At 37.7% G+C, this 25,329-nt stretch overlaps 4 protein-coding genes and 1 pseudogene across 4 annotated transcripts; 2 read left to right on the top strand and 3 right to left on the bottom strand.

Annotated features, from left to right (window-relative positions):
* Positions 1-1,152: 1,152 nt before the first annotated feature.
* Positions 1,153-6,273, top strand: LOC130941217 (uncharacterized). Its single transcript, XM_057869635.1, has 3 exons — positions 1,153-1,488; positions 2,963-3,653; positions 6,077-6,273. The coding sequence occupies exons 1-2, from the start codon at positions 1,153-1,155 to the stop codon at positions 3,650-3,652; spliced, it is 1,026 nt and encodes a 341-aa protein (XP_057725618.1). The 3' UTR covers position 3,653; positions 6,077-6,273.
* A 934-nt stretch (positions 6,274-7,207) lies between these two features.
* LOC130940247 (MADS-box MEF2 type transcription factor MIG1-like) lies at positions 7,208-10,045 on the bottom strand. The gene is made up of 4 exons (XM_057868342.1): positions 9,828-10,045; positions 8,549-9,230; positions 8,364-8,445; positions 7,208-8,288 (listed from the first exon to the last, which is right to left on the bottom strand). Exons 2-4 carry the CDS (start codon positions 8,656-8,658, stop codon positions 7,500-7,502), a joined length of 981 nt encoding a protein of 326 aa, XP_057724325.1. The 5' UTR covers positions 8,659-9,230; positions 9,828-10,045; the 3' UTR covers positions 7,208-7,499.
* Positions 8,679-16,152, top strand: LOC130941216 (heat shock 70 kDa protein 16-like; annotated as a pseudogene).
* Positions 16,153-16,370: 218 nt separating this feature from the next.
* On the bottom strand, positions 16,371-19,121 carry LOC130941572 (uncharacterized). Its single transcript, XM_057870127.1, has 6 exons — positions 18,519-19,121; positions 17,885-18,393; positions 17,512-17,771; positions 17,060-17,429; positions 16,929-16,991; positions 16,371-16,843 (listed from the first exon to the last, which is right to left on the bottom strand). The coding sequence occupies exons 1-6, from the start codon at positions 18,880-18,882 to the stop codon at positions 16,760-16,762; spliced, it is 1,650 nt and encodes a 549-aa protein (XP_057726110.1). The 5' UTR covers positions 18,883-19,121; the 3' UTR covers positions 16,371-16,759.
* Positions 19,122-19,779: 658 nt separating this feature from the next.
* LOC130941957 (uncharacterized) lies at positions 19,780-23,683 on the bottom strand. Its single transcript, XM_057870613.1, has 3 exons — positions 22,991-23,683; positions 22,334-22,462; positions 19,780-21,823 (listed from the first exon to the last, which is right to left on the bottom strand). The coding sequence occupies exons 1-3, from the start codon at positions 23,381-23,383 to the stop codon at positions 20,261-20,263; spliced, it is 2,085 nt and encodes a 694-aa protein (XP_057726596.1). The 5' UTR covers positions 23,384-23,683; the 3' UTR covers positions 19,780-20,260.
* Positions 23,684-25,329: the final 1,646 nt, after the last annotated feature.

Raw genomic sequence — 25,329 nt, 5'->3', positions numbered from 1 at the left:
AGTCAATAAGTAATTACCGAAGAATAAAAAAGAGCAAAGATTTCTTCCATCCATTTTATTTAGGTAAATCTCTCAATTGTTGCATTTGAGTAAAGATTTTTCTCATCCATTTTATTTAGATAAATTGCCCTAAATATATTTAAATATATTAAAATTTTCGATTCTGTTTGAAATAAACAACATACCTACTTTACTATATATTCAATATAAATTTTAATAATACATTAAATAAAATATATTCAACATATTTAAACAATACATGACATCAAATCTTATATTTTATATACATGTAAATAATATATGTAAACAATACATATTAACATATTGTATTAAATATGTTTAATTTAATTTTAAATATATAAAATATACATTTAAATATGTTTAGTTAAGTCCTTTGTCTATAAAAATCGGAGCTCGTTACTATTTTTTTACATTGCGAGAGAGGTGTTTCCTCTATTACTGATGTTATGGAGGGCACTGTAAATATAGTGGTTTACCACGACGGTGAGATTATACGTAATACATATGATGATGTGAGCTTTACTTGTGAGAGTACATTTTCGTTTGTGGTTCCATGTACTATAACATTCGCAAAACTACAGCACAGGCTCTGTCAAAGCATAGAGAGTGATATTTTAAAGAGGGTGAGCAACATTTTCTATCATAGTACGGTTGTCATATTTGGTGATCTGATACAGTTTGAGGTTATGTCGATCGTTGACGAAACAAGTATTCAGCAGATGATTCATATTCACTAACAAATTCAGGTACAACATCTAAAGATTGAGTTGTATGTGGAGTTTGAATATATAACTAGGGATAAAGTTTAACATGACCCAGATGTGCAAGATGACAGAATTGAAGCGTGCGAAGGAATGAACAATGATGACAACGAGGAGTTTAAAGCTACGTATGAAGTTGGTGACGAGGAGGAGGATGACGATGTGGGAGATGAGGCAGTCTCGAAAACCTTAGGGGTTCTACTTGCAGTTAGTAAACCGATGGACGTTCCACCTTTTATGCGTAGCTTGGATCTTGACGCCATGCATGCATTGAAGTTTTCCTAATATACGAACATAGGTACGTGAGTAGTGGTTAGTATGTTTCATTAATTTTGTTGTTGACCCTAAGGACGGGGAGTTGAGGATCGAAATGGAATACGGTTCTAGAAAATTAGTCGTTGCGACAATTCGAAGTTATATTATCTCTAGAGGAGTCGATTACGTTGTTTACGAATCTGAGCCATGGACGTTCTATGCAAAATGCAAGAGTTATAGACGTGGGTGCGATTGGCTTGTTCGAGCCAACTTGATACAGAAGAAAGCTTGCTGGGAGATTCAGAGATATAACGGGAGGCACACGTGTTCCATGAGAACGATCTCACAGGATCACTCCAAGTTGGACTCGAACACGATTGCTGAGCCTATGAAGTCATTGGTTGAATTCGACCCATCCATAAAGGTGAAATCTATAATTGCAAAAGTCCAGGCAAGATTCAACTACACTATTAGTTATCGAAAGGCTTTGTTGGCGAAGCAGAAGTCGATAATGAAAATTTTCGGTGGATAGGAAGAATCTTACGGAGCTTTGCCATTATAGGTGGTTCTCCGCAATGGTTCAAAAGATGCCTGGTTCGCAAGTCCAAATAGAAACACGACCCCTGTATAACAGGAGTGAAGAGGTGGCGGGTGTTAGAATACTTCATTGAATATTCTGGAGTTTCAATCCATGTATTAGAGCTTTCAAATATTGCAAGCCGCTAGTTCAAGTTGATGACACCCACCTATACGGAAAATATAAAGTTGCCTTTTGGTTGCAGTTACGCAAGACGGGAATCAGAACATTGTGCCGATTGCTTTTGCCATCATAGAGGGTGAGACCGCTGATGCGTGACACTTTTTCTTAGTAATTTACGAAGGCATGTTGTAAGAAGAGACGGCGTGGGTATAATCTCCGATCGTCATGAGTCAATCCGGGTAGCAGTAAATCGTAGCGGAAGTAATTGAAAACCTCCGAAAGCACGGTGAATGTTTTGTATTCGGCACATTGGTAGCAACTTCTTAAGGGAGTTCAAGGTCCCGTATTTGCAAAAGCTTGTGGTCAAGATTGGGTATTAAAGAACGGTAAAGGAGTACAACGTCAACTACAAGAGGTTGCAAGAACGAGGTGAGGGATATGCATGTTGGTGCGACAACATCGAATTATCTCAGTGGGTATTGGGATTCAACGAGGGACATCGATGGGGTCACATGACGACAAACCTTGTCGAATGCATTAATTCAATGTTGAAGTATGCCCGAAATCTACCTATCTTGACGCTTGTCCGAACAACATATTATCAGTTAAACGAGCTATTTATGCAAAAAAATACTGAGACTTGTAACAACCCAAATTTTCAGAAAATTAAATAATGAGTTATTTATAATTTATTTAATTGTTGAAAATTTTATTTAAAAAAAATGATTTTACTGAGAATAATTAAATAGAGTTTCATGATAATTGAAGTTTAAATTAATTAAAGGTTTTATATCATCTTTATTAAATATTTAGTATAATTAAAATTATAATTTTGATAATTAAAAAATAAAAAAGTATATAATTTAATTTAAATAAATTTTATTATGAATAAATTATGTTATAAATTTAAATTCTTAAAAATTAATTTATTAAAAATAATTAAATTGATATTTATAAATACTTTACATTTATGTCAATTAATATTTATATACAATTTTTATTATAATTAATTATTTTATTAAAATATCTACTAATATTTATCTTTATTTTTTTTTTATAAAATTCTTAATTTCTAACCCCAATTCCCAAATCAAACTCACAAAATTTGGAACCCTAACCCTGAAACCCTTAACCAAGCCACCGAAACCCCTTCCCCAAACCCAGCAGCATACACGAAACGAGAAACAGAGAGAATGAGACCGAGAGGGAGGCGCATCGCCGGTAGGGATTGAGCTGCCGTCGCGTCGTCGTTGAACTGGAGGGAAGAGCTGCCGCCGCCACGCCTCACCGTCGAAGCTCCACGTTGTTGTTACCGCCGTTCGCGAAGAGAGAGGAAGCCCGCGAAGTCGCTACTGAGCCACCGCCGCTGTGTCCTACCTGCGCCACCGTTCAAGCCCATCGCCGTCCATGGAGTCGCGAGGAGCGTCGCCGTCATCGTCGTGGTGTGTGGGCTTATCGCAGAGAGAAGAGACAGAACGCGACGAGAGAGGGAGGGGGACCGTTCCCGCCGTTGTCGTGCCGTGAACGTCGTCGTGGTGGTTGCCGTCGCCGTGCGTTGTTGCCGCCGTCCAATCCATCAATGAAGGGAACCTTACCGCTGTGTGCTAAGAAGAGGAAGCAGCGCTGCCTTTCCATCGCCGCTGTTGCCAGGGTTTGTGGAGGAGAACATCGCCGACGCCGTGGGTGGAGTCCACCGTCCGAGCTGCCAGCAGAGGAAGCCGCTGCTACTGTGTGTATAGAGAAGAGTAGCGTCGTGAGAATCAAGGGAAGAAGACGATGTTCCGCCTCTGCTTCTGGTTTCTGGAATCTGACAGAGCACCGCTGCCGTCGATCGGAGATGCCAAACCTGTCGCTGCTGGTGGTGGATTCGGAATACTGGGTTGTCGCGTTTAAACTCTGCAATTTCAATACTTGAGGTAGGAGATTTATTTTAAAATTAATCGCTTTAAATTATGAATGCCATTGAAGTTTAGTTACTAACTGCAAATAATTTTATAAATGTCTTGTTTGATTAATTGATGAAAATTGAAAACATTGAGATTGTGGGTGATTGTGAATATAATTGAATGTGATGAAATTGCGATTAATTTTGTGTTAATTATTAAATTGGTTGAATTGTGGCTGTAAATGGTGATTAATTTGATATTGTTTATTAAATTAAAATATGATAAGTTAATTATTGAAGAACTGTTGTTTTGATAATTGATGAATTGACTTTGGGTTATGGCTGTGATTATGACTGGTTTTGTTGTTGTGAGTGATTAACTGTTAAGATCAATTTTGGTTTGAGGCTGTGACAGATAGTGGTTTTCTGATTTTGATGGAATTATTGAAAATTCTGATTTTATGAGATTATGTTGAATTGGTTGAGTTATGGCTGTATTCTGATTATTGAGAATAAGTGCTTGTTGTTGTTTTTAGTTATCTGAAATATCGGAATGGCTGTGAAATTGACTTGTGACTGGTTGGAATTGGTTTTGGTAGTTGTTAATGTTGATTTATGATTAATTAGAAATAAGTTTGAGAACTGTTAAAAGATTAAAGTTTGATTATTAAATTGACCTTTTTATGAAATCTGAATTTAAAGATAAAAACCGTAACTCTAAAAAGTATAAGGATAACTTGTGATAATTGGAAACTATATGGAGCTGAATTTTTGGGTGAACATAGTAGTTGGTTGTAAGAGAAGTGGGATTTTGTGAATAATACATACTTTGTGTGTTTTGGTATCAATATTGCTAAGATTTTGGTAAAGTTGTGATAATGTGTTTTGGGTATTTGGAAACTGAAAAACTGTTAGTCCTTTGGTTAAAATAATTTATGAATTGATCAAATTGAAGTTGGATTGATGGATTATGTGGGAATTGCGGATTATGATTGAATTATTAATTATTGCGAATTGTTAAATTTCTGATTGATTGAGAATCTGTTGTGATAATTGTTGAGAAAAGGGCTGGTGAATTGTTGAGAAAAAGGGAACCCGTAAAGTTGTTTAAGTCCGAGTTTTAGGGGAGGTGCTGCCGAAATTTTATAAAATTCGAGGTTTTGTTTGAAATGTTAATTTATAAAAACTTGGATTTGGGAAACTATACTGTTTGACTTTGAATTTATTGAAAAGAACATATTTTGTTTTGGGTTTTATTTATCATATTTTGAGTTCAATTTATTAAGAAAAGAATTATACTATTTTGAGTTTGATTTATATAGAAAAGAATTATGTTTCGATTTTAATTTATTTAAGAAAAAAAATTCTTTATGAAATTAAAAAGTGAGTATCCTTTTAAAAGTATTAAGGGTAGACCTAAGTGCTTGAAACATATTTGATTCAAAATTTCAAAGGTAGAGATTATGAAATGATTTAGTGGTTGAGGTTTTTGGGAAACAATGTCTTAGAAAGTTAAGGAAAGTTTAAAGAATGGAAAGAGGATTTGGTTTTAAGTAATGGTTAATACAGGAAAAACCCACGAATTGATAATAATTGATTACGGGAATAACTCATGAACTGTTGATAATCTTTGATCTCGGGGACATCCACGAAATGAGGATCGTTGTTTGTTTTGTTGATCTCGGGGATAACCCACGAATTGAGGATCTCTGTTTTGTTGTGTATTTATCTCGGGGAAATCCACGAACTGAGGATCTCTGTTTTATTGCATGTTGATCTTGGGGAAACCCACGAACTGAAGATCTCTGTTTTGTTTGTATGTTGATCTCGGGGAAACACCACGAATTGAGGATCATTGTTTTCCCTTGTGCGTATATTATGGGGTCGAGCTTTGCGCCAACTGCCGGTAGTCACAAAGGAGTGGTATTCTTACCACCGACACGTATGCACTAAGGACACAAAGGAAAACCATATCTGGGACTTGTTCCTAGGTAATGTCGGGCTGCAGGGTGTAAACCGACACGTGAGCTCATGGTCTGCTTAGGACAGACATGCATCATATTGTTTGTGCATTTGCATTTGGTTGTTTGCTTGTATTACTTCTCTGTGATTGTGTTGTTTGACTTGTTTGTGTGTTGGTTTGGATCTCTTACTTGTGCTATTAGTTGACGGATGTATTGAGGTGAAATGTTGTGGTTGAGAAATGATTATGTGGCTGAGAGATGGTTAATATGACTAATTTTGTGATTAAAACTTGTTTTGAGTTTAGAAACTTAAAAAAAAGTAATTAATCATCTAAAGTAAAACTAAAAGTATTTTCAGGAATTCGATAAAAAATAGTTTTTTTGAGTAAAATTAATTATTTGCATTTTATTTCATCACTTTTACGGCATTTTCATTCCCTACTGAGAACGTGTGGTTTGTTTTCACCCCATAAATTTTTTACCCTTTCAGTTACACAGGTTTGGAGACTCGGTTTGAAGCCGCAGACGGTTATTAGACTTATTTATGAGTTAAGTTGTTTTCAGGGTTCTCTCGCTTTTGTTGATTAAGATTTTATTTTATGCAGAGGGATAGGAGTTGTATCTGAGTTTCATTTGAATTCTTTTGTATAATATTTATTATTATTAATAATTATGTGATTATTATTACTTGGTGATCTTTGATATATGATTTTAATTAATGAAAACAAAATTTTTTGGTATTTTCTTAAAATTTGAAACGCGATATCGAACTAAAGACTCAATATTAAATAGTTAATATGGAGAACAGGTTAGTAACGCCTTACTTTTGGTACGATCATGACGTACTGGAAGTTGGGTCGTTACAAGGCTTATCAGTGCAAGCGCGCTGGATTTACTTACTCTGAGTTTGCCACTCAGCGAATAAAGTCAAATATGCCGTGTGCAGGAAACATAGTCGTGCATCGGTTTGATAGAAGAAACGAGGTGTTTTAGGTGCGCAAAATTCCAAGCAGACGAGTGGTAGTAGTTGATCTTGCGAGATGGAGATGCAAATGGGGGCGTTCTCAGGTGGAGCGACTTCCATGTCGCCATGTTATTGCATGCTGCGCTAACCAGTACCTCGATCATAAGGTCTACAGAATTGAGTTTGTCCCATTGGGCGACACGGAGACATGACCTAATTACCCGTGACTGATGATGGTTGCGAATCCTGCCTTGAGACGAACATCAAAAGGTCGTCCCAAGTCGACTTGCTATCTAAATGAAATAGATTCATGGGAAATTCGTGGTCCACAGGTATGGTCTTTGCGGGAGACAGGGTCATAGTCGTAGTAGATATCCGCAACATGCTAGACCTAGTGGGGTTGGTGACAATGGTGGTTCATAGGGATTATTTTCAGTTATAGAGGTCAATTGTTCGTTGTGGTTGGATTCTGAATTTTCAAGTTTATGTATTTTTTAAGTTAATGTATTTTCAAGTTTATATATTTCTAAGTTTGCTTATTGAATGTTAATTACAACTAATACAAAGATGAAATAATATTGAGTTTGAATCAACTAAAGATGATTGCAACTAATACAGAGATTAAATGATATTTAGTTCGAGTCAACTGAAGCCGCATACAACTAATACAAAGATTAAATAAACTAAGTTCGACTAAATTGAAGATGAGTGCAACTAAAACAAACAGTAAATAGACTAAGTTCGACTAATCAGCTCACGGTTTCTTCTTAAAAAATCCTATCGTCTTGTTCACTATCTTGTTAACACTTGACGGAGTAAACTTGTTCGATGGACGGACATCTGTCCCTAGGTTGTACTGATGACCAACTGCCTATCCATCGACTGGACCTGACCCACCTGCTTCTACTGGAGCGGAAGGACCAGGGATATACTCAGCAACAACCTTCTGCTATGTCGACGCATTCAAGTCCAGATCGCTCGGAGCTGCTGCTAGCACATTCTGACGTCCTGTATTCATCCCAACATGCGGATCGATGGAACCACTCGCTCGGCTATCGGGTGTGGGGGTACGATGGCTCCGACGAGCCGATCCGTCCACCAATGCTCGGTGTGACTGCGGCGACTGTTGTGATGGCTGAGGTAGAAGCGGGCGATGATAAGGAAATGGCTGAAACACTGCATATGGCTGCTGGGGTGGCTGTTGGGGTGGAAAATGGGGTGGCTGTTGCGGTGGATAATGGGGTGGTTGTGGCAACTGCTGTGATGGCTGAGGTAGAAGTGGGCGATGATAAGGAAATGGATGAAACACTGCATATGGCTGCTGGGGTGGATAATGGGGTGGCTGCTGAATCAACTTCGACAACCTTAGGTACATCCAGAATAATCCACCGTACCAACTACGGTACTCGGTAGACGGGCTAAAGTCAACAATTGGTTGCAGATTCCTATCTCGCAACCGACTGCTGCGGCGGTTCCCCCACTGTTGAATCCATTCATTGAGTATTGTGCTCCAATCATGGCACTGTACTCCCCGAAGAGTGTAACAATGATGGTCAAGAGGGATGGCCTGTGCCGGCAGAGGGGGAGACTGTGCATACCCATACTGACGAACCACTCGGTCTACAGGATGCCATTCGACACACTCGAATGAAATCAATGGCCCTATCGTGTCACACACATCAAGGTGGTGATGTAGTTCGGCTGGAATGATAATGTCGAGGTATGGCCGCCAGACAAACTGCAAAATGTTGCGTGGGCTAAGTTAGATTATTAATTCCATAAATTATTCTTGTAAATTAATGCCGATACTGACCTCTTCCATGTAGTCTATGTCATGCCTAATAGACGCCACGCTCTTCGATATCCACGCCCTGGTTCGTGGATGATGACTCCACCTGCAATACACAACGTTATAACAGAGTTTAAATTACATTTTGTTAGTAAAACATAAATAAAATATGAGTCAAACTCCAATAAATTAGTACTATACGGTGTTACCTGCGTGCAACTGGTATATCAGCGAGTGCAAGCTGCTGTCTTGGAATGGGGGCAAGAAAGGGCATTCGCTCCCACGCCCAAACGAACAACAAATCAAGCGGGCCATCCATCTCCTTGCAATCGTACCGCGATGCACGACACAGTGACCTATAAAGATGTGCGAGAGTTGCTGACCCCCAACTGTAAGTGCTGATATGCTCAAAGTTTTGAAGCAGTGGTAGGTACTTTGCGTGGGCATATGTTGTTGACACCTAACGTATCGTTGAACAGACTCCAAAGTATCTAGAGGCTGTGTATCTCTGATATGGCGAACCCAGGCTAGCTTTATGTAACTTTTAGATGAACTACTCACAATGGGTTCGCTGCCAAAAATCACCATGCTGTGGTTGACCAAGAAGTCCTGACTACTATCGGTCCAACCAGTCACAACCTCTCCCTCAATCGGTAGGCCAAATATGTGTAACACGTCCTCTAGGGTTACTGTAACCTCGCCGACTGGCAATACGAAAGAATGAGTCTCCGGCCTCCATCTTTCTACAAGAGCAGACAGTAAGGCGGAATGCCCTCTAATCTGTCCCACTCTTGATACATGGTAGAATCCCGTTGTTCGTAAAGCCTGATCAACCGTCGGGTGCCACAATTCTGGCGGATCAAGCTTACGAGGCAGCAAATTCCTGTTAGCCTGATACAGAAAATAAAAAACAATTTCATAGTCGTCCAAAATTTAAACTCAAAATTATTTTCATAAAATATAATATAAATTATAATAAAATTATAAAAAATTAAAACAGAAATTCAAAATAATTATATAAAACTCTAAAAATTACATTTTTTTATTTTCTATATTTATTAATATTAATAACTAACAACTAGTACAAAATATAAATATTACAACATAAAATAAAGTAACACAAAATTACAAAAATACCAAAAAAATCATTTTCATTTATATTATTTATTAATTTTAACAATTACATTATAAATTATGTTACTTACTGAGTTGAAGAAAAATAATGTTTAATATAAAAAATATAAAAATATCATAACGGAAGTAATTAAAATTATTTAACTTATTTCTAATAATAATATCACAGAAAATTATTTAACTTACTACTAATAATAATATGCAAACGATAGTAATTAAGATTATTAAAATTGTTAATATTATCACAGAAAATTATTTAACTTACTACTAATAATAACATCAACTCAACTAACCACACTAAATATAATACCTTCTTAATAGTAAAGATTAAATCAACAAAGATTTTAAACTTACCACATTAGGCTGTCTCAAATAATTAGTAACATGTTCTGCTGGATTAGCATAATCACGAACCATAATTGCTAAACACACTCCTTCCTCTCACTAGTCACTAACACTTATCTTCTTCAACCAGACCAGAGCCTCTTCCTCCACGCTACTCACCCTCGCTCTCACTCTCACTCTCACTCTCAATCTCTCTCAATCACTTTCACCACTGCATATGGAGAATGAGCTCCACTATGTTTAAGCTCCCTGCCCTCCTCTCCTTTAAAGGCAAGGCACCAGCTCGTTGTGCCGCTGGGAACACGCAGGGTGCGTGTTGCCACGTGGCGACGGATGCTCAACACGCAGGGTGCATGTTGTCCACGTGGCGACGGATGCTCAAAACACAGGGTGCGTGTTAGGGCACCCCAAATCCAGAGTGTCTCAAGTGAAGAGATTGATAGGGAGGAAAGTTTCGGACCCTGATGTTCAAAAGGAGATGAAAATGCTTGCTGTTGAAACTTCTGAAGGCCCGGATGTTGGTGTTCTGATTCATTTGAAATACTTGAAGGAGAATCATAGATTTTCACTGGTTCAGATATTAGCAATGCTTTTTGCTCACTTCAAGATTATAGCTGAAAATTTTGGGGATCTCTGTTTAGGGTTGTGTTATAGGGGTTCCTTCATACTTCTCTGACTTGCAGAGACGGGCCTATCTAAATGTAGCACCAATTGTTGGGTTGAAGCCTTTGAGATTGATTCATGATTGTACTGCAACGGGTATTGGTTATGGAATTTACAAAACGGATTTTTCCATTGCAGCCCCAATTTATGTTGCATTTGTTGATGTTGGTCATTGTGATACCCAGGTCTCTATTGCAGCATTTCAGGATGGGAAAATGAAGATGCTTTCGCATGTTTTCGACTGGAGCTTAGTGTAATTTAGGGAACAATACAGCACTGATGTGTATTCTAATGCCAGGGCGTGTATCAGGCTGCGGTCACCATGCGAGAAATTGAAGAAGGTTTTGAGTGCAAATGCAGAGGCTCCTCTGAACATTGAGTGCTTGATGGATGAAAAGGATGTTAAGGGACTTATCAAGATGGAAGAATTCGAGAATTTGGCATCAGGACTATTGGAGAGAATTTGTGTTCCTTGCAACAAAGCATTGGCTGATGCAGGCTTAAGTGTAGAAAAGATTCATTCTGTTGAGCTAGTTGGCTCTGGTTCGAGGATTCCAGCTATAACTAGATTATTAACTTCTCTGTTCAAAAGAGAACCCGGCCGAACGCTGAATGCTAGCGAGTGTGTAGCTCGAGGTTGTGCTCTTCAGTGTGCAATGCTGAGTCCTGCTTTGCGTTTCAAGGAATACAAGGTTAGTATGTTGCAAACAATACAGTGGTAATAACAAATGAGCTGAGTTCAAGTGGTTACCTAGCTTTATTTTTCTGTCTAATTTGGACTTTTTTTTTTGGTTATTATTGCTTGATATCTTGTATCATTCTCTATGAAATTAAATGAATGTAAAATTTTCATGCTTGTTTTAGGTCCAGGATTCTATGCCTTTTTTCAATCGGAATTTCATCAGAGGAAGGTCCAATTTCTGCAGAACCAAAGGATGTGATTTTCCCTAAAGGCCAACCTATTCCAAGTGTTAAAACCCTTACATTTTGTTTCAGTAACTTGCTACGTTTGGAAGCATTCTATGCTAATCCGAGTCACGGTAAATTTTAGAAGGTTAGATTTAACAGTATTTGTATAATTTTCTGGAGTGTTTGAGAATGTTCTAGATGATTCTGGAACATTCTAGAATGTCCTAGAAGGTCCCGGCATACTCTAGAAGGTTCTAGAAGACTCTGGAAAGTCATAGAGTATTCTAAAAGAATGTGGATGTATATAGGAGTATAAAGAGTAGTATGAAAAAATCTAGAAGTATTTAGAAAATTGTGGTATGATGGATATTTGTAATGAAGGTTCTAGATGATTAATCTAGAACGTTGATTAGATTTAATCCTAACAATCCATTGAGGAGGTGGATGGCTATAAATAAGAGGTGAGAGTTAGTGTGAGTTGTGTGTAAATCATTTGTAACAAACACTTGAGCAATAAAGTGTTCTTCCACCAAAGCTTTCTTTCTCTTGTGTTCTTAGCTTTCTTGCTAAGTATTTGAGGGTTAGGCTGACTTAGTCATAGCTCAAGAGGTTGAGTAAGTTCGAGTGCCGGCATGGTAGCATTGGAGTGTGTCCAAGGCCGTGACAATTTGGTATCAGAGAAGGTTCGAGAGGGAGCACATGTGGATTGTGGATATGACTTCTAGTATCACCATGGAACATGTTGAGTTTTAAAGAGGAAGGAATGCTATTCCTTCTCAATGGGGAGGCAAGAAGATCCGTTCTTCAAGTGAGCCTAGAGGTAAGGACTCTAACTTCTTAGAAGAGAGAGTTTCTGTGTTGGAGAATGTTCTATCTCTATGGATGAGTGTTTTCAAAGGATAGAACATGATAAGGAGACCATCGAGGCTCACGTGTTAGGAGAACTAGATGCTTTTAAAGAAAGTATGCTCCAAATCGAAGAGAAGCTTGAGAATTTCTTAAAGTTATTTGAGGAAGTTCAAGTTTGGTTCGAGGAGGCAAATTCTCGACCAACCATTATAAGGGAGACGACAAAGATTGATCTTCCCACAAGAGTACGATTAGCAACTACGTAAAGGAGTTCACTACTCTCACACTTCAATTCCCTCAACTTCTTCCTTGCTTCATAAACTACATTCTCAGAGAAGAATTGTCTTTTTAACTCTCTTTTGAAATCTTCCTATGTGGCTATGTTGCAAGTTTCCTTTTCCATATCTACGCACTTTCTTCTCCACCACAAAGTAGCATTATCAGAAAGGTAGAGAGCTACAGTGCGTATCTTTATTGCTTCTTCGACCACCCCTTGGCTTTCGAAGTACCTCTTCATTTGCCATAGAAAGTTCTCCACCTCGTTAGCGTCCCTTACGCCCTTGAACTCCTTTGGTTTGGGGAGATCAATCTTTGTCGTCTCCCTTATAATGGTTGGTCGAGAATTTGCCTCCTCGAACCAAACTCGAACTTCCTCAAATAGCTTTAAGGAATTCTCAAGCTTCTCTTCGATCTGGAGCATGCTTTCTTTAAAAGCATCTAGTTCTCCTAACACGTGAGCTTCGAGGGTCTCCTTATCATGTTCTATCCTTTGAAAACACTCATCCATAGAGGATAGAACATTCTCTAACACAGAAACTCTCTCTTCTAAGAAGTTAGAGTCCTTACCTCTAGGCTCACTTGAAGAACGGATCTTCTTGCCTCCCCATTGAGAAGGAATAGTATTCCTCTTCTTTGAAACTCAACATGCTCCATGGTGATACTAGAAGTCATACCCACAAGCCACGTGTGCTCCCTCTCGAACCTTCTCTGATACCAAATTGTCACGGCCTTGGACACACTCCAACGCTACCGTGCCGACACTCGAACTTACTCAACCTCTTGAGCTAAGACCAAGTCAGCCTATCCCTCAAATACTTAGCAAGAAAGCTAAGAACACAAGAAAAAAGAAGCTTTGGTGGAAGAATACTTTATTACTCAAGTGTTTGTTACAAATGATTTACACACAACTCACACTAACTCTCACCTCCTATTTATAGCCATCTACCTCCTCAATGGATGGTTAGGATTAAATCTAATCAACGGTCTAAATTAATCATCTAGAACCTTCATTACAAATATCTATCATACCACAATTTTCTAAATACTTCTAAATTTTTTCATACTACTCTTTATACTCCTATATACATCCACACTCTTCTAGAATACTCTATGACTTTCCAGAGTCTTCTAGAACCTTCTAGAGTATGCCGGGACCTTCTAGAACGTTCCGGAACCATCTAGAACATTCTCAAACACTCCAAATAATTATACAAATACTGTTAAATCTAACCTTCTAAAATTTACCGTGACATACAACCTGGGATATCTCCTAAAATTAGCAGATTCACAGTATGTCTTCTCTACAACCCTGTTTTGATTTGAAAGTGATTTTTTGCTATTTGTGTGTGCGCGTGCGCGTGTATGTTTCTATGAATAGCATCAAGTATATCCTTATGACATGATCTTCTTAGCTTTTCTGTTTGGTACTGAGCGATTCTTATATAGTAATGTCTAATTTCAGATTGGTCCTTTCCATGGATCCCTTCATTATAGTATGGCACGAGTTAAAGTTAGAGTTCAACTCAACTTGCATGGAATCGTCAGTATCAAATCAGCTAGAGTAAGTAAGAACACTCATTGTTTACCTCCCTACTTCACACTATTAATTTTCTGAGAGATTGCCATGCATATTAACCTTTGTTCCTTTCTTTTTCTTTTTTAAAAGTAATTTAATGTCTTTACTTGATCGAGAGTCATGTGGATAATTCAGTTACAACAGCTAAAAACTAATCATCGTTCAGATTCCGAAGCAATGGATGTTGAACACATTTCTTGGACAGCCGATCATTGCAGAAACTCAGAGCATAGACATGAAGTATTATTCCTCTCCATATCTCTCTCTCTCTCTCACACACCGAAGATATTAGTTGTTAGATATTGCTTGCAATCTTACCTTGAAGATAAAATTTTTATAGCTAAAATCGATTATCCAATCATTTCTGCCATTGAATTTTGTAAAATGTCTGTTGAAATTTGTTTTCATGATCTATGACATTGGATCTGTACATTTTTATATTGTGGAGATTGTTTTGATTGCAGATATGATTCATGTTGGTGATTTGAGTGAATGAAAATGTTACTATCATGCTTTTTTACAGGCTGGTGGTGCGGGAAAAGATAACGCTAACAAGTTTCATGTACTAGTGAGTACAAGGCCGAGATATCAGAAGCTGAAGAAAAAGAAATCCGATTGGCGCAGCAGGACACTAGAATGGAGCTAACTAAAGACAAGAGGAATGCCTTGGAGTCATTACATCTATGAAACGAGGACTAAGGTAAGTGTCTTATATCTTAGGTCCTGTTTGGTAGCTGTGCTAGGACAGAAATACAAACACATTGAAAGACAAACATGTTTGGAGAAAGAGACAAAGGCAAAATATCCGTCTTGGGAAAAAATTTGCTTAATTTTCTATCCGCTAAAATTAGGAATAGTTAGGACATGGAAAGAAACACAACTGTCTCTGTCTCCATTGTTTTAGTGTCTGTATTATTTGTTCTGAGAAGATGCAAGTGGGTTTTTCTGTGATTCATGTACTTTGTTTATACAGCCACAAATTTTTAGGACAAAGGCGCTCGCTTTCTTTGTTGATTGGCACAAATTTATCTCTGTTTGTTGAATAGCTTTTCAACACATATCGGAGCTTTGCAACCAAGGAGGAGGGATGGCATATCTAGAAGCCTGCGAGAGAGTGAAGAGTGGCTTTACGGTGATGGTGACGATGAAACCATACATGCTTATTCTGCTATACTGGAAGATCTAAGACAGGCTATTTTTCGCTTCCAGGACCTCCATGTTTCTGACACCATACTTGTTTACATTCTTCATCTTCATGTAGCTTGTTAATCCAGTTGAGAATCAGTACAAAGACGAAGCAGACAGAGTGGAATCTACAAGAGATTTGTTAAGTTACATTGTTGAGTACCGCATGTCTGTAGATTCTCTTCCACCTGATCATAAAGAACAGGTACAATAACAATAGTTGCAGAAGTATTGGGGTTCTTCCTTTAACATAAAGTTTCAAGTGATTACTACTTTCTTGTTTCAGATCATCAATGAGTGCAATAAAGCAGAACAGTGGCTAAGAGAAAAGATGCAGCAACAAGATACCTTGCCTAAGACCTCTGATCCAGTATTTTGGTCAAGTGATATAAAGAGCAAGGCAGAGGAGTTGAAATTGTATGATCTTCCCTATCCATTTTTCTTTGCAGAAGTGTACACCTTTTTTATTTGTTATCCCTTGATTTTATCTGAAGAGTCGAATTTTATGGCTTTGTTGTTTCAGTGTGTGTCAGCGGATATTGGGATCCAAAGGTACTTAAGTTCCATTTGACAAGAGTGACAACAATCAAAACACTTCTAATCTCCATGAACAATTCTCATAAATGTAGATTATTTCAGGTAGACATAGGTAGCATGTGAAGGATGCAAATCTTTGTATTTTTTAGTTAAAATGAAGGTTAATAGTAAGAAAAATGCCCAATCATTTATTTGTTTTTCGTTTTATTTCCCGAGCCTCCATCCACCTTTTTTGGCATATACTTTATGCACTGTGTACTTGCTGGTTCTTATAGAAACGTATATTAAGGTCTTCCCAATTTTCGTATAAGATTTGTCCATACATATAATCATGTTAATTTGGTAGCTTCACCTCTTACTACTTGATATAAAGTTGAACCAACCCTAAACCTTTGATTATCTATTTATTGGGAATGGAAGGTATCAGTTAATGATCATTCACTTGAACCTAGTTTTTTATTTTTATTTTTTAATCTTTTATCTTGTATTACATTTCAAGTCCAGACAAACATTCCCGAAGAAGAAAATGTTGGAAAATCAACTAGCTCACAGGGTATTAATTTCTTTCCAAATGGAGATAAAAAAAAATGCAAATCTAACATTAACATAAACAATGAATCGAACGGAAAAGGAACCAAAGCATCAATTTGGACCACTTGAAACAATATCTCAAGTTGACTTCATTTCATGGGAGCAATTGATATCAGCTCAACACATTGATCACTTGTGATGATTATTTTGCATTGAAACTTCAGAAGCAACACAAGAATGAAGGGTGATGCTGCATTCTAGATTGCTAGTTCTCTTGCCACCATTTGAAAACATGACACGAGAAGCTTATAGAAAATTTAACACAACCAAACCTATAATTGGGTAATGCTAATTGGATCTACAAAGTAATATACAGGATGTGAACCATGTTGGGAAGAAACATATTCCGCTATCAATTGTTTCGGTTTCTCTTCTTGGAATTTTCCCTTTTGACACTAGTTTTCTTTTTTGACTTCCTGGATCCTGCACCACTCTCCTGCAAGATTCAAAAGCATTATTTCAAAGCCATGTAACATCCAAAATGACAATTCAATGTGAAAATAGTATGTAAGCAGATGTACCCTCCGATACTGTCTATATGCAGCTTGGCCTGTTAGCTCCTGTCCACTTTTGTTGACATAAACCTGCGGTTCCAAGATACGAGAATCAGATTCTGAAATGTTCATGTTTGAACTACTACAAGCACACATACCTTTCTTCCTTCAGGTGATGTAAACCAATGACCAACGGATTGACCACTTGCTTGAACACGCCGTTTGCCCGCATCTTTTGGCATACTGGTGCGACTCTTGGGTTCCACCCAGTTTGTAGTAGTATGCGAAACATTCGAAGAACTTGATTTGTTTGTCTGGTTCTTCTTAGAGCCATTCCTCTTTGTTGCTTTCTTTCTAGAAGATTCTCCATTGCTGAACTGCGAAACACCTCTGGCTCTAGGATCCACCCAGCCTTCGGAAGCACCTAAGTTTTCCTCAGCAGAAAAATTTCTTGATCTGTTATTCCCCCTTGTCGAGCTCTTAACAGGACCTTTCTGGGCAGAAGCTCCCCCATTGCCAAATTGTCCCCTGAAACCGAAAATTACAAACAATTCAACATAACTGGCAAAGTGTTTCTTCTTTAGCCATCAGCAAGCATAAAAGGTATTACATGTAATCAATATTTGATGCATTAGCTTGTTGATTCACTTTGTTGATGCCTAGCGGAGAAAAATTACAGAGTCTGCTGCGGACCAATTGCTGAATCCTCGGATCAGCATGGAAAAAGTACCGGTGAGAAGGAGGAAGAGGCCCTTCAGACTCCCAATGCTGCTGATCACCTTGGCAGCTAGAATTAACCCCCGTATGCCCTGTTCCGCAACTTCCAGCCACATGAATCCCTGAGCTCTCAGACTCCTTGTTTTTTGCCATCTATACTAAGAATCGATGTTAGTAATTCTACTTATTCCCATTTGAGAAAATCATAAATGAATGGTGTTAAAAGGAAATTTTCTGAATTTAAGATGTTAGAAATTGTCACTCACATTAACCCCAAGAGACCTCTTGGAGCAACTTCCAGCCACATCAATCCCCGAATTTGCCACTCCCTTGTTCTTCACAGACTGATAGTACTCCTCACAAAACTCATCAAAAGCTGGTGTGGGAATCGAAAATTTCTTTACAGGAGAAAAATCCTTCCACAGGTCAGGATCTTGGTCCACACTACACTTCAATTTCGTTGTACTTTGCTGAACAGGAGCAGCTGCATTCTTGTTTTCTTTACTCGCCACAATTTCCTCTACATCCGAATCAGAATCGGAATCAGAATCAGAGAGCAACTTAAACCTTCGGAGAGGGCTAGTTGTTAATTTGGGAAACATCAACCCACGATGACCAGTTTCCATTTTAGCAGAAACCGGAACATCATCAGGACAAGGTTCCTTCCGTTTTGTAACCCTAGATGACGAATGAGGAGTCAAAAATCCAGAACCACTCAATGAGACCTTGGAGCTGCTACACACTGGATGGCTCCTTGTTGATGAATGTTCATTTACTATTGCCACAAAAAAAAATATACAAAATTTAGAATTGAAAACTTGTAATTAACTGAGATGATGTATTTTATGTGTTGAACTTCAAGATTAGCCTTTTTTTTAGTTGAGAAGTGCAATTTATAACCTCGAAGGCGATCGTGGTCATTGTCTTGTGAGGAGAACTCTTCGATGTCTTCGTCATCGAAATTGAAAACAGGTTCCTGCTGCTGCTGCTGCTGCGGCGGCTGCGGTTGCGGGGGCTGCGGCTGCAGGGGCGGCTGCGGGGGCGGGGGGAGGCCACGGCGGAGGCGCTTGAGGATGCGGCGAGGTGGATCGGGTGCGGCATCCGGGTCGGAATCGGGTACTTCCTCTTGATTCAAATCGTTGCCATCGTTGATTTGAGGAAGATGGATTGGAGAATGTGGTTCTGGTTCTGGTTCAGGTTCAGGTTCAGGTGGCTGGGAATCCAAAGTGAAATCGAGGCCCAGAGAGAAGGATGGAGCTTCCATGAGTTGCAGAGAGAGATTGAGGGAGAACGAGAGAGTGATTGAGAAAGAAAGAGGATTGGATATTAGGGTTTAGAGGGTTTTTGAATTTGGGGAAAATGGAGGGAATTGAAATTGCAGTGTAGTAGCTGAGAAAATTTGTGATAATTTTGGCGGGTTATTGATTCAAAGACATTATTTTTCAGTGCCATTCTAGACACTAGAACTCTAAAAGTGACGGCGAGGATTCTCCGGAAAGCTACACCTTCCCCTTCCCTTGTAATTGTTTCTCACTTGTTTTTATTTCTTTTAATTATTATTTGCTAACACTAAACAATTTCAAATAATATAGACCTAAATAGCATTTTGTAGGTGAAAACTCAACAATCCAATTCATGTGAAGTTGAAAATTAAAAGTCGTTACATAAAAATTTAGTCAAATCAGTCAAGGACTCGAGTTTCTACCCATTTTGTAATTAGAAAATAAAAATGAAAACTAAAAATTTTACAATTTTAGATGCCATTAAAATTAGTTACTAGTATAAAATATATATTAACATAAAAATACATATTAAAAATAAGTTAAATTATACATATATTTATACATAAATACACAATAATTAATTTTAATAACTAATTTTAATTTGTAAATAATATTTTTAGAATTTTAATATGTTTAATTGTGATAGTATAAAATATTTTATACATTCACATCCATTTTATATGAGCATTTATAATACATGATTAGATACACATATAATACTTACAATATATCGAAATTAAACTCTAAAATTATTTTAAAATATAAAAAAATAATATGCTTCTAATAATTTCAGTTTCGCTACTTGTAACCCAGATGTTATAACGACACTCGCTATCAGAATGAACATAAACAAATGGAATGAGGAAATGGTCCCAGCATTCAAGTATGAACTATGAAGTTCTCTTTTACTTTACCGAGTCCAGAAATTATCTTTATTATTATCTCTTACTACAATAGTACAATCTACAACAACTCCTAAGCGACATCTGCAACAATAGAAAATCAAAATCCGGAAAATAAAAAATAAAAAAAGATATTGCCAACATCTATATTTTATCATCTGTATTTTTCTTCCCTCGACTAAAATTGATACAACAAAAGATACATGCTTCTCATAATCTCCCTCAAGATCCTACATATTACAAAGCTATTTTCCAAAGACGATTATTCCATCTTCTTTTGAGATACATTTTCTGCTCAATGCTTAGTAAGAATGATGTAACGAAGAACTGAGACATGAACTATAAGTCTGAAGCGTAACTTGTGCAATTGATCAAAGGCCCCTCATCATCTTCTGAGCAGTTTTTCCATATTTGTACCTGGCGGATTTCTTCATGCCAACATGTGCCTTGGTTGCACCTAAATCTTCTGTTTAAGAACATGGCGCAACTGAACCTTCTGGCTTTCCATCCTAGCTTCCAAAAGTTTGGTTTTCAAGCTATGCTTCTGTCCAGTGCGCGGAATGCATCCTTTCATGCCTCGATGCAGATTTCCCGAATCAGGAGGACTCAACTGGTATAGAATGTCTTGGGGGCTTAAACCTCCTTTACCTGAACCATGATCTGGGGACATGATTCCCACATTAGATAACCTTCCATTTGAAAGCCTTCCATGAATTCCCTCCAAAGAGATTATTTTGTAATTATCGCCGTTGGTTGGGCCCGACTTCCAAAGCCTTGCTATAGATGATACCTTCTTTGATTGCTTAGCGGGTATAGAGCACACTTCACTGATTTCAGTGATTGGTGTCTCCTGGCCTGCATTTTCTTCCCATTCGAGCACACTCCTCCCCGAGACATTACTCTGTCGATGATTCTTCTTGAAAGACTGGACACTCCCTTCTGGCGAATAACTTGAGCCTTGATCTTCAACATGACTCACAGTCTCCCATCCACTTTCATCTTCATCCATATCACCATTATCATCCATGAATACATCTGAATGTCTCTGAATGTTGTTCTTACTGAGTACTTTGGCTTCAGGACTCACTCTATGGATCTTCGAGGCATGACTACCGGGGCTGTGAGAAACACAAGGCTCAATCTCCCTCTCATTGGGTTCACCGAAATTCATATCCTCAAAGATGGCAAAAATATCTTCTGAATTGGGTGGCTCGTATGAGAATCCTTTGATGTCTTGAATGTTCATTGCAGCTGCAGCCTGTTGCAGTGACTGTGCCTCTTTCATCTCCTTTGGAGTTATGCTCACACCTTTTGACTTAAGAAGTGCTTCCAATTCAGCTACAAGTATATTCATCTGTGAATACTTATCTTCAAGTGCAACTTTTGCATCTATCAGTTTCATTTGAACACGTTCTTCACGCCATACTTCAGCCATCTGTAACATCTTTCTCTCCTCTTCGACCTCTTCTCTAAGTTTCATAGACTCCCTCTTTAACGCTTCAACCTCAGCCTTGTCATCTCCAATTTCCTTGGCAAGCTCATCACACACTTCCTCAATCAATTTTCTTTCCTTCTTCTCCTTCTCATATTCCTGCATGTAACGCTTTGCTGCTAGTTTGACATCTGCTAACTCATTAACCAGCTTTGAATTGACAATTTCAAACCTTTGCCGACTTTTCCTTTCACGACTCAACTCGGCTTTAATGTCATCAATGTATGCACGGATTTTCTCATGCTCTCTGCTTCGCCATTGGGCCCTTTCCTCACTGACTTTCTTCAAGAAATGCTCAAGTTTCTTTTTGGAGGAGCGGCGTTCAGTCTCAAGCTCCTGAATTCGTGTGCGAGCTTGCTCTAATTCAGCTTCAAGGGCAGATACCACAGATACAGCACTTACCTTTTGATCAAGAAATTTCATGTGGTTGTAGATATGTTGTGCCTCATCAGATGTTTTTAAACATAAAGGATCCCACTTTGTTGCACCCTCCATTTCAGTGTTGGAAAACTGGAAAGAAGGTTCAAGCTGAAGAAAACGAAGGATTAGAATTAGTCAATTAGCACTTCAATTGCTTACTCTCTTCTTAGAAGTAAAAGCAATATGCTTTTAAAACCTTTCCTCGGCAAGGAAAAAAATTCCTCCTGTTCCTGATATTTTAAGAGCTACTTTCACCATGTAAGTGTAAATGAAAAATGTAAAAAGTGTTTTGTCCAAGCCATTCTAAAAAAGCCTCTAACATTGTACACAGCATGGATGACGGATCTATGCAACAATCATGAACTACAGTGTTGCTATGATTGTATTGTAGGTTGAGATGCTTATAGTTTGTTGCTATTTATAGCCAAAATGAATTTGCTTCCTTCCACACATAGCATAGACGTATGATTAAAACAGGCATGTGCATGACTAACCACAAGTACAACCAGGTAACAAGATCACAATGCATGTACATAAGCTCCCCACACTATTCTTCAATTGCAAAAGGCTACTAGCACTTCTAATAGTTCGTATTAAAATGGGGAGCAAAAATCATACCTCACAGAAGTGCCCGCTCTTTGGCCCAGAGATGGAACGAGGACTTTGGGATAGATTCTTCAGATCAGAAGCATGAGCCATGGCATTTGGACGGCCGGGGAATGGGAGGCCTACGTGGCCGATTCCATGCTGCAGATGAGTGGCACATCAGGACCAAGAACCAAAAACAATGCCAACCACATGGACAAAAATTACGATGCAGTAACATACAAACAATAAATCAAAGAAATGAATCCACAGTTGCCAATGTACACAGAAGAAAACCTAATCAACTTATATAAAATCAATCATTAGAAAGAACAAAACGAAAAGGTGCCGAGTAAAACTACATCAGTATTCACGAGTAAGCTACACAAAAACTTTATAGGCTAGAATCCTGCACAATGATGATAAAGAGCGGAATCTCACACAAGTCAACATTACTCCAGAATCAAGCAATAATAGCATTAAACAACAACAATATACTACACATTTTACTGCACAATGAAGGACTCTAGAAAACAGTAAACGAAGCAGTAACTCTCAGCTGAGAAAAAAAATAAAAAATAAAATCAAGTTTCCAAAACCAGAAAGAAGAACTAACACGTCAAAGCGACTACACATTGAAAAAACGAAGCAGAAAAAAATCGAAATCCAAATCGAAGAACTGTTTTCTACCTGAAGCCTCAACCGATCCTCGCTCCTCCGTACCACCATTGGCATCTCCGGCAGGTGCAGCCGCCACAGTCCGGCAGCGAGCTTCCTAGCCGACACCGTCTCACTCTTCCTCCGGCAACTTCTACGGCCAGCTCCGACGACCGACTTCTGGTCCTCCTCGACCGGATCATCGTCTCCAACTCCGCCAACGTCGCCGCCGTCGTTCCTCTCGTGGATCTTCCACTTCAGCAGCGGCGTTTCCGGCCTGCTCCGCCTCCCGTTCGGAGCTCCTATTTTCCTCAACCTCTTCCCCGGCGTCCTCGGCTTCTTCCGGTGAAACAACTTCGGCGGTTGGAGATCTGAGTCCGGCGTAGGGTTCGGCGGTGCGTGAAGTGACTTGCCGGAAATCTTCATCGTCTCCGGCGAACACAAGCGAGAGCCATTCAGGTACACATCAACACACTCACTCACTCACTCTCTCTCTCTCGCTCTCTCACACACACACAGAGTGAGCTCAGTTTTGACCGTGAGAACAATGAACCAATAAAACAAATGCTTAAAAGATAGAGAGAGAAAATGAAAGAGAGAGATAGAAAAAGAGAGTGTGTGATTGTGATGAAGTTCGTGAAGTGTGTGTGAAAAGTGAGGGCTTGTGAGAGAAGAACACGAGGAACGTACAGTAGAGAGAGAAAGTTTAGAGAGAGAGAGTGAGAGTTTCAGAGATTTTGATGATGAAAGAAAACGACGAACACAGCGTGATACAAATGCAGACATACGAACTCGTATGTACGTATTTGTTACGTATTCGGTATTATTATACGGTCAACGTATTCCTCAGGGGCGGTGGACCAGTTATACACTTATACGACGTCGTTTTTCACTGGTTTGTGACAGAGAGACGTTGGGATTTTGGGTTACTTGTTAGTGTGTGTTTGGATTACAGTTTGCAAACCAGAGTTTGCACAAAATTGATTTTGTAAAATTGATTTTGATGATAAGTTAGTTTGGGTTAATGTGATTTATGTTTGGTAATCTTTATATCAAAATTGATTATAGTAAAATAAATGTTGTTTGGATTATACTACTCAAAATCACTTTTAGATGAAAAATTACTAAAATAGACATCAATTTTATATACCTGCAAAATCAGAATACTATAAAAAATAATATAAAAAATATTTATCATATAAATAAATAAATACAATAAAAAATAAAAATATAAAAGAGAGTACTATAAATTTTATAATGTCACACAAAAAGAAAATATTCTATAATTTTTTTAGTATCGTCAGTACTCTTTAATTTAGTATTATTTTAGACTATAAATTTTTATTATTTATGACTCTATTGTTACTTATAATTAATTTTTTATTTATTTTATCCTTTTTTATAGGATCATAATTTATATTATTCAAAATTTTGATAATAAACGTAGTATATAATAATTACAATTACAATTACAAATTTTACAAATTCAGAATAAAAAATAAAAAAAATTAATACAAAACAAAAATAGAGTACATTAAAGAATAGAAAAAAATTATACAGATAAGAAATAATAAAAATTCCATAAAACCAACAACATATATCATGTGAACAAAAAAACCATAAAACGTAAATAAAATTCATATGAATAAAATCAAATAAAAATAAAAAAATTTCAATTTGTTAGTGATTGAAATAAATCTGAACGATTTTGATGAAAAAAATGGAACTAAAAAATTATGAAGAAGTAGGAAGAATTACAAAGAATGACTGTGAAGATAATAGTTATTAGTATCATTCTTATAGAAGAAAATGAAGGGTAGGGTTGGTAAAAAAGAAATATTTTAGCTTCTCCTAAACATGAAACGTGAAACGTGAAACGCAGAAGCTACAAATTTGAGCTTCTCCTAAACGTGGGTTCAGAGGCAGAATCAATTCTGCGTTCACAAAAATAAAAATTGCCAAACATCAAAGTGAAACTTTCAAGAAGTTCAAACGGGCTTCTCTCCTCCCCAACGTGTTTGCCAAACACACCCTTAGTTGTTGCAGTGTAAGAAACTAAACTAAATTAAAAATAAAAATATAATATTGAGATATTAAAATAGGAAGTGCATGTAATTAAAACTACACAAGCATGCACATGAACCCCAAGAAAAATAAAATAAAATAAAATAGATGCTCCAAAATGCAATTTACTCTTTCCAAAGAAAAAAAAATCAATGCAGTGTTTGTTTGCTGTGGCATTCGAAATTTTTTATATTTTTTTTATGAATCTTCCAACGTATTCTACGTGTTTTCACTATTAGCTAAGTGACAATTATTGTGGTTTAATTTACTGTTGTTGAACTAAAATGAATAAATATATTTTTTTTAAA

Source organism: Arachis stenosperma, chromosome 7, assembly GCF_014773155.1.
Source record: "Arachis stenosperma cultivar V10309 chromosome 7, arast.V10309.gnm1.PFL2, whole genome shotgun sequence".
Taxonomy (NCBI): domain Eukaryota; kingdom Viridiplantae; phylum Streptophyta; class Magnoliopsida; order Fabales; family Fabaceae; genus Arachis; species Arachis stenosperma.
Note: the sequence above shows the minus strand (reverse complement) of the source record. Positions and strands in the feature narration are given on the sequence as shown.

Excerpts from the sequence above, each read along its gene's own strand:
- LOC130941572 (XM_057870127.1), bottom strand. The coding sequence starts at position 18,882 with ATGGAAGCTCCATCCTTCTCTCTGGGCCTCGATTTCACTTTGGATTCC. Across the intron at positions 18,394-18,518 it reads TGACCACGATCGCCTTCGAG|TAAATGAACATTCATCAACA; the intron begins GTTATAAATTGC and ends TTGTGGCAATAG. Across the intron at positions 17,430-17,511 it reads GCATCAAATATTGATTACAT|GGGACAATTTGGCAATGGGG; the intron begins GTAATACCTTTT and ends TTTCGGTTTCAG.
- LOC130941957 (XM_057870613.1), bottom strand. The coding sequence starts at position 23,383 with ATGAAGATTTCCGGCAAGTCACTTCACGCACCGCCGAACCCTACGCCG. Across the intron at positions 22,463-22,990 it reads AGGATCGGTTGAGGCTTCAG|CATGGAATCGGCCACGTAGG; the intron begins GTAGAAAACAGT and ends ACTCATCTGCAG. Across the intron at positions 21,824-22,333 it reads AGAGCGGGCACTTCTGTGAG|CTTGAACCTTCTTTCCAGTT; the intron begins GTATGATTTTTG and ends CGTTTTCTTCAG.
- LOC130940247 (XM_057868342.1), bottom strand. The coding sequence starts at position 8,658 with ATGGATGGCCCGCTTGATTTGTTGTTCGTTTGGGCGTGGGAGCGAATG. Across the intron at positions 8,446-8,548 it reads GATATACCAGTTGCACGCAG|GTGGAGTCATCATCCACGAA; the intron begins GTAACACCGTAT and ends TGTGTATTGCAG. Across the intron at positions 8,289-8,363 it reads ACATAGACTACATGGAAGAG|TTTGTCTGGCGGCCATACCT; the intron begins GTCAGTATCGGC and ends AACATTTTGCAG.
- LOC130941217 (XM_057869635.1), top strand. The coding sequence starts at position 1,153 with ATGGAATACGGTTCTAGAAAATTAGTCGTTGCGACAATTCGAAGTTAT. Across the intron at positions 1,489-2,962 it reads CTATAATTGCAAAAGTCCAG|GGATTGAGCTGCCGTCGCGT; the intron begins GCAAGATTCAAC and ends CATCGCCGGTAG.